The sequence below is a fragment of the Canis lupus genome, chromosome 20 (genome assembly GCF_011100685.1).
Source record: "Canis lupus familiaris isolate Mischka breed German Shepherd chromosome 20, alternate assembly UU_Cfam_GSD_1.0, whole genome shotgun sequence".
In the NCBI taxonomy this organism is placed as follows: Eukaryota; Metazoa; Chordata; class Mammalia; order Carnivora; family Canidae; genus Canis; species Canis lupus.
The window spans coordinates 39,109,835-39,118,484 of record NC_049241.1 but is presented as its reverse complement, the minus strand read 5'-3'; the positions used below and the strand labels follow the sequence as shown (position 1 = coordinate 39,118,484).

Below are 8,650 nucleotides of genomic sequence, written 5' to 3'. Positions count from 1 at the left end.
TGAGAACACAGTTGAAGAGGGGGCAGAGACCCTTCTAGACTTTGGGGAGTTGGCTCCAACAAGAGATAAGCTTCTCTCCCCTCTGAGCCTGAGAGATGAGGGCTGAGTCTCTGCTCAAGTGTGCCATCATGAGAATCAAGGAAGGATTGGCTTGAATAGAAGAGGGAAGTCTGGAGTGGTCCTGGGTGAGAAGTGGCTCTGTGCAGCATTTGTTGGGTGCTCTAAGAATTGGGGAGTGTGCACTGATGCTTTTGAGCCCAGCATATAAAGGGACAGGACTTTGCTTCCGTTGTCCTCCTAACAAGCCCACAATCTCCTTGAGGAGCCTGGTCTTACTCATATCTCTCATCTCTGCTTCTGACCCAAGATCTGGCAATGGTTGGTACCCCCAAGATCTATGGGACCCAGCAAGGCTCCAGTACCTGCTTCCCATACCAGCCACATCTTTCTTCATTCTCTGCTTGCTCACTTATCACACCTTGGTCAGACTGGCCTTTCCATTCCTCAGGTATATCAAGCTCCTTCCTTACCAGACCTCCCTCCTAAAATGCTGCTCCCTCTGTCTAGAGCACTTTCCTTCTTTACTTGGCTGATTTGTCTGCATTGTCAGGTTCCAGTTTAAACACCATTTCCTCCAGGAAGTCTTCCCTGATTTACCAAACTAGGTCAGGGCCCTTGGTATATGCTCCCTTTGTACACTGTAATCTTTTGTTCTAGTACTTATGTCACCAACTGGATATTCGCTTGTGTGATAATTGGTTCAATTCTTCTTCCCCCAACTAGATAGTAAACTCTGTGATGGGAAAAATTGTGAACATTTTCTACTCTGGACCTGGTCCATAGCAGGTGCTCGATAAATATTTGGTGAATGAATGATTAAAATTTCCCATACTTCAAGGTGAAAGGTGTGAGGAGCTGGTAGGAATGAAGGTTCCTTTTCTAGCCCCAGCCCCATAGCAATTCAGAGATAAGGTAGGTGGTGCTACACCAAACAAACAGGCATTGTTTTGCACTTAAGTGAATTAGTGAAGGCACTGCAATTGGTTGCTTTTTATGTGTAGAGAAATTACCTCTGTCCTGATTTGCAATATCCGTGCTATTTTGGGCTGTTTTTCTCTTTTGGGCCTATTTGTATTAGGGCAATAATTTCACCATTTGGCTACGCAGAGGCCCAATTAATATTACAAATATGGTCCCATAAAATTCACTTCTTGACATTAGAACGTTTTGTTGCTAATTACTCTCCAAGGTTTTTAATTTCAATTCCTCCTTGGTGACTTAATGCAGAAATTCAAGGGCACAGTTATTTCCCCCAAAGGGAAAGGAGGACTGAGTAATGCCAAGTTTGGTATCTACTTGCCCTTCCTTCTGGGTGTGTGTGTGTGGGGGGTGGTATTTGTTTTTCTTACTTTCTCCTCCCTTTTTCCTGGCCAGAAAGAAATAACAAACAAACAAAACTCGTTTTGGAACAATGATATATATTTGTGGAAAAATAAGCAAAAGCACTCATCTACTAATGTATTCATTCAAACAATATTTACTGAGCACCTACTATGTTTCAAATCCTGTGTGCAAGGCACTGAGAATACCAGAAAGACTACAGCATGGTACTGTTTCCATGTGGCTCACAATCTTGAGTGAGCAGGGCATCTGAGGAGCCTGGGACATATCCATGGGTGCCTCTCATGGTGGGGCTTGATAGCCACAGCCCATGCAGAAGAGCCACATCAGTCTTCAGTGATGGAGACCAGGGAGCTTTTGAAGCCAGGGAACTTTTGGTCATTTCTCATTTGAAAGACCTTGGCTAACCGCAAGGAATCTGCATTTTAATAATATTTTGAATGGATTGATAAAACAGGAACAGATGGTTAAAGTTTGTCATTTTAGGGAAAATAATGAAATATTGCACTGCTTAATCTGTCTCTTTTTCACACTCTTCTCTATCCCCTCCCCACCTCGAAGATATTCAGATGCAGCAAAATTTAAAGCAAATTACTAATAATATCTTCTTAGTCACTTAGGTCTCTTACCTGAAAGGACCCTAACTTTGTCAGCCACCTCTGTGTAACCTACTCTGTTAGCTCTTTACTCCAGTGTTGCCTCCTGAGAGGAGGCTTCCAAAAAGGTGTTGCTTTGGGGGAACATAATGGGTGGAGGTGAAGTGAGACTAGCTCGTGCGTCTCTCTGCCATGAAGAAAACTAGTTTTGTAGATGCTTTAATAACCAGAGTAGACTCACCCCTAGAGGATCCCAGTGAGGCAGAGATGTTGGGTAACAGGTGTTTCTGAGCATCCTATCCACCTGCCCTTGGGCTGCTTATGGCCATAAGCCCCAACTGCAGGCACCGCCTGAAGAGAAGGCAGAATAGTCACCACTATCACCTCTACTCTTAGATTCACCTCTCTAGGCACTGTATTTCTCTGAAATTTCCCCACCATCCTGCTTGGATAAAGTATCAGATGAGATCAACCACTGGTAAGAGGAAGTGAGTGCTGCTCTGGCACCATGGCCAGAAACTCTTGGGAGACTGAGCATCATGTACCACTTGTCTACCGCTCACTGACTTCAGTAGCAAAAGCCTCCAGAATGCTCCTGGATAAACATCATCTTTGTGGCCACACATTGTTTTATGAGCTGAGTCATCAGACTGGCTGACTCCTTAAATGCTGCTATCTGATTCTCCAGGCAGCAGAAAAAAATGGGAGAAGATATGAAGTGTAGCTCATTGAGCTCTGCAGAGAGGGCTGATCTCACTGGCCAAAAGTGATGAGCGGATTTATCATTATGGAGTTTGCTTATGGTAAAAACTTGATTAACATAAGTTTCATTTAAGTGAAAAAGATGATGCTGTCTGCATGCCTTGTATGTTATATACAAAATCTGTTTGGTTATGGGCTATTTTTAATAGCCACCCATCTTCAAGGACATTCCTGCTGAAGACTTGATCCCTTCCTCAGCCAGCAAGTTGCAATTTATCATCTTAGGTAATAAGTTCAGTCCAAAAGTAATAGTGACATGTTAAGTCAAACTGTTTGCAGAATTGTTTTTTTAGATAAGAAAGCATGTTTATCTTTTACATAGCTACTTAGTAAGATGTATCAATGCATTTTAAAAAAGATTTTATTTATTTATTCATGAGAGACACACACACACAGAGGCAGAGACATAGGCAGAGGGAGAATCAGGCTGATGCGGGACTCGATTCCAGGACTCCACGATCACACCCTGAGCCAAGGGCAGCGAAGGGCAGACGCTCAACTGTTGAGCCACCCAGGTGTCCCTCAATGCATTTTAAAGTCAATGTGCCTATATCAAGGAAATTTACTCTTATTAACTCAGATTTCTGAATTTGGAGACTTGTGACTTGCTGAAATAAATTTCTCAGTTCTCTTTCCAACCTATTGCATCATAGTCTCAGGAAACATACAAGTAGATCATTCCCCAAGAGTTTATGTTGACTTCCTGTTAGGTGATAGGCATTGTTAGTCTCTGTGTGCGGTAAAAATAAACAAAGAGCAATCTTTGCCACTGAAGAAGGAAACAGATGTTTGTGCAAGGCAGACACATTTGGTCTCTTGGAGGAAGGTGGGATGAGTAGGTGCTACAGGAAAGGCCCTCATGGGAAAGCAAAATCCCCTTTAGCCAAAGACAGTTGGGGAAGCAATCCTGGGGAGATTGGTCCTTGGAAAGTGAGAAGGGTCCATGAGTTTCAAGAGAGGAGAATACACAGGTTGAGGGATACTGTTTGCAAAGGCCCACCCAGAGCCAGGAAAGGGCAGCTGCTTGTATCTGGAGTTGGGATGGCCCTAGAGATTTCTGGGAGAGCAATTTCTGGGAGGTAAGAGGGTCAGAAACAAGACCTTTTGAGAGTCAGATGAATTACATTGAAATGATCCAGAGTGGATGATTCTTCTTCAAAGTCTAGATAGAGGAGGAAGAGGGGGAATGGTGGATGAGAGTACCAACAGAGCAGATGTTCCTGGAAGGAACCTGTGGAGCAGAACCAGGTGAAAAAGGAGTGCAGGTAGCAACAATGGTGCAGTGAGTTCCTGAGGATCCTGATAAGGAGCAGACAGTAAAGCTGGGTGGTGGTGAAAACATAAGGAAGTGGATGGAGAGGAGGGGAGGGCAGGGCACCGAGGGTCCTGACTTTCAGAAGCAAGCTGGAGGTTGGCTCACATGCTGAGAGGGGTGTGTATATGTGGGGTGAGAGTGTACAGAGAGCACTAGGAAGGGCTCAGAGCAGATGCTGTGGGTGCAGGAGAGCAGGTGTATATCCCTGCTGAAGGCCAATTCTCTATGATGTGCTCTACACTCTTTTGCTTCAGCTCAAGAAAACAATCTAAATTTAGTATAAAGAGAAAGATTGTCGAGTCTGGGACTTACCAGATGCCCTTCTTCTCACCTTGGCTCCTTTTCTTTTCTCTTTAAAGTTGGGATTAATGCATTCCTATCCCTGAGCTGTGGTGTGTAGTTGCTGATTGGGACTGTCTTCGTCTGGGGGAAGCTGTCACCTAGGGTGAATTCAGACTGGGAATAAGAGAGTAAGCTTTGGGAAAACCAGTCCTTATGCTGAGACTGTGATCATGTATATCAGCCAATGGGGTGGAACTAGGAGGTGAAATAAGAGCTGTAAGGTTGTTCAGAAAGTCTGTATAACTTGGATCACTTACTAGATAGCTCCCTGGAGAAAGCTTTGTGGGAATGTGGCTTCATTCTGTTGTGACAGTCCATGGTGGTACTGGGCAGAGGTCTTTCTGGAACAGTTAGCTGCATAAATAAGGGTCTCTCTTTTATTATGTTCTTGAACTACCCCGAACCTCAATGTATCTAACCATTGAGAAACTCAATTATTTACAGAATATTTTCCCAGGACAAGAGTGGGCAGCCTCTGTTTGTGGGAAGAGTCTATAGGGAAGGAGTTAGAAGTCCATGGCAAATTGAGCTTAGTCAGGCCTGGGAGGAGGAACCAATCATAAAGGGCATTATGAAGAGTCAACAAAATCTGTTGATTACCAGGATATTCTTGTATTAGTCTTGCTTCCTATTCAACAGGTATGTGTCAGATGTTAGGTGAGGTGCTTGGTGCTGAGGAACCAAAAAGATGACTTTAGTCTGGAGCTTGCCTTTTGGGAACTGTCAGTCTTATGAGAGAAATAAGGCACAAACACACAGAATTGGAATCCTAGCCCAAAGAGGGAAGGATCCAGTCTGCTAGCTGCAGGATCAGGCGAACTTTCCTGGAAGTACACTGATCTGGGCTTTGAAGAGTGGGCTTGTTCAAGAATGATATTGAGGGATGGATGACACTGGGTTTTGGCTTGGAAGTGCTGGTAACAGAGATGGATGAGTCTGCTGGGATTAGGGCTGGGAACACAATGTGGTACAGATGTAGGCGGAAAGGAGAAGTCCTGTAGTTGCCAGGATTATACTGGTCTTTGGCGAATGGCTGACCTAGAGTCACAAGGTGATATTTGCAGAAGGAAGAGGGAACAGATTTTTGGGGGAGGAGAGAAAGGAGGAAAGTTTTGGGACAGAGCCAGAAAATCCGTGCAGCCTGTAAGGCAAGGGACTTAGGAACAGCAGTGACCTAGATCCAGCCTAGGGCAGGATCTAGGATCCCAGCGAGGAAGTGCTTCCTTACCAGGAAGCCTACTGTGATTGTTCAGACTCCAAACATCTACCGCATAGGCCAACTCTGCGAAACAAGAAATGGAAGAGGCGGCAGGACTTTGGGCTGGAAGGCATCCCAGAGACGAAGGGCAGAGCGAGGGGCCTCAGTACGCTCCACCTGGTTCTCCCGCGGCTGCGACTTCACCACCTTTTCGGGTCTGGCGATACGCGGGGTGGTTCCAGGGACCTTTCCGGGGATGGAGCACGGATGGACCACGCTGTGGGTGACACTGGGATGGGTCCGAAGCCAGCATCCTTCCCTTGTCGGACAGGGGTCTCGCGGCGATCCCGGTGCGCCTGGCGGGAGGTACCGGAGGAGCCAGACTCCAAGGGCCTACGGCCTCCCACCTGCCCAGCCCGCCTGTTCCAGCGCTTGCAACCGCGGAGGGCGGGGGTCCGCCGCGCAGCCAAGCCTGACCCCCGCCCCGCGGGGCCGTCCAATCACGTCTCGCGGATTTCCCTCCGCTGGCGCGCGGCGGCGGCGGCGGCGGCGCGTGGGCTCGCGGGCTCGCGCGCGGGCTCGGGCGGCGCGAGCCCGGGCAGCGCGAGCCCCCGCGCGCCGGGGAGTGGCGCATGCGCGGCCGCCCTGCGAGCCCGCTGAGGCGAGCCGAACCGCGGCGGCGCCGGGAGCCGAGCCGCGGAGCTGTGAGGGACCGAGCGGCGGCGCGGGAGCAGCGGCGACGGACAGGTGGAGAGCCCTCGGCCGCGCCGCCCGGGACTGCTGGGCCGCCCGCAGAGCCTCGCGGTCCGGACGTGGCGGCGGCGGCGGCGGCGGCGGCGGCGTCCCGGACGGCCTGTGAGGGATGCGCCGCCCACTGCCCCGCGCCGCCTGACCGCCCCCGCTTCGGCTCGCGGTGCGCCACAGCCGGGCCCGCGGCCGACCCCGCCGCGCTGTCGCCCGGCCGCCGCGCCCGCGGGGCCGCGCCCGGCCCGGCCATGTGGACCCCCACGGAGGAGGAGAAATACGGCGTAGGTAGGTGAGGCTCCGGCCTGGCCGCAGCGGGGGTCCCGGGGACGCGCCCGTGCTCTCGGCCCCGTCGCGGCCCCGCCTCGATTCGCGCCCGCGCGCCCCCGCGCCCCCGCCCCTGTCCGCAGGCTGCGCGGCCTCGGCGCGGGGCGAGCGCGGGGCGGGGGCGGGGGCGGGGGCGGCGCGGGCGGGGCGCAGGGCGCGGGGCGCGGGGGGCGGGGAGGGCGGCAGGGGGCGCTGGCGGCGCGGCCTCGGCAGGTGCGGCCCGCGGGCGGGGCCCCTGTGACCGCGCGAGCTCTCTGGCGTGGGGCACAAGGCGGTTTTACCTAAGAAGCCAAATCCGGGGCTTGTTTTTTCCGCTCTCAATTTTAATGAGTTTCTGCACCTGAGTTGATGAGCCCGATGGCTGTTTATTTTTGGACTGGAACCTTTCAGATAAAAGGACAAAAAAAAAAAAAAAAACCAAACCAAACCAAAACAAACAAAAAAACAAACAAACCACGTTGACATCATTTTTCTCCAGTCCAAATTTTTGCAGACATTGGACCGCAAATGTTTGATCTGTTTTAATTTGTTTTGCCTTCAGGATTAGAAATAATTACCTTACAATGAGAAGTGTTTTTGGACATGTCTCAGCGTTAAGTTCAGTATGTATTATGGTCACAGTTTTGTTAAAACAACAACAAAACAGCAGCCAAGACCTGTTTTCAGATGAGACTGTTAGTCCTCTTTAGAATCCTCTTTCTTTTAATCTGTTAACTCTAGAAACTAAATAATTCTTGTAACATTACACTTGTGTAAAAGGAACGTTCAATAATTTAAGAGATTGGACGTCAGTTTTCCTTTTACAATGTTCGTGTTTTGTGGCAATAACATGATAGAAAGGTTCAGCCACATTGCATTATTGTAAGTCATCGGTCATCTTGTTGAGTCAAAAACAGATTTAAAATGTTGAACGCACAGATTCCTCTCCCTCTCAAGCTTGTAATGGAAAGCTATAGATGAGGAATCTCTCCAAACATAGACTTTTATTTCCCTTTTTAAAACTGCAGTTCAATCAAGATTTAGCTCACAATGCACTACGAAATAACTTTTCAAACTGACAGTAGTTACAAACATTTAGGAATAACATCAGGCAAGTTATCATGTGAAAATTGAATTTATTTAAATTTAAGGACCTGCAGAGAGATCTATGCTGGTAGACAACCATGTTTTGAAAGGTAACTTTCTGAAGTTTTTAATGAGCTGTGCAATAATGGCAGGATAACATGCTAGGACGGAAGTGATAAAAGGAGTCCTAGAGCTTGAGTCACTGTTGAGAAGGAATTGGGAAATGGTGCTCAGAGCCCGGATTCACCTTTGGGGACATTTTACCCTTTCTCTTAGAGCATTCTCTAAATACTATATAGATTCCATGAGGTGAAGGGTTGATGGCTTATCTTCTCCATAACTTGCTTTCAGAACTGCTGAACTGTAATAACAAATAATTGATATGAAAGTGGTCAACTGTTCAGTGGCATCTAAGTGATAATTCCTTCTGGGGAAGAACCCTTGAGAAGGGAGTTAGCCAAATTCTGAGTCTTGGCCTCTTTTTACAGGCGTTGTGGGCAAGTTATTTAACATCGTTTTCTTAATGTGTAAATAGGGGCTAGTATTTACCTAAGGGTCGTGAAAATCAAGTGAGAGCATACCAAGAGCTTAATAAATGTTAATTTCTTCTTTTCCCTTTAGTACTTAGAGTACTAATAACACTAGGTATTTCCTCTGGTGTGTTAGTTCTTAGAAGGAGGCAATGCAAGGCAATCAAGATAGGTATATGTAAATCTCAAAGCACTAAGATTTGGTGTGTGATATAATGGGAAGATGGAATAAAATTTTTGTATTCTGAGGAATGTGGGTTTAGTTTTAGAAAAATGGTTATTTCCCAGGAAGGGGCACAACATTGGGTACAGGGCAGGACTTAAATGCTTGGTAAATGAGAGAGACTGTTATTCGGAAGACATTGACAGC

General features: G+C 47.9%; 1 protein-coding gene across 8 annotated transcripts in view; it reads left to right on the top strand.

Annotated features, from left to right (window-relative positions):
* The first annotated feature begins 6,572 nt into the window (after positions 1–6,572).
* The window catches only part of DOCK3 (dedicator of cytokinesis 3), a 504,793-nt gene continuing 502,715 nt past the window's right edge, over positions 6,573–8,650 (top strand). For all 8 annotated transcript variants that reach the window (XM_038566321.1, XM_038566316.1, XM_038566315.1 and 5 more), the window contains exon 1: positions 6,573–6,646. In XM_038566321.1, coding sequence (XP_038422249.1) covers positions 6,610–6,646 — 37 coding nt within the window. In that variant the 5' untranslated portion in view covers positions 6,573–6,609. The remainder of the gene's footprint in view (positions 6,647–8,650) is intronic.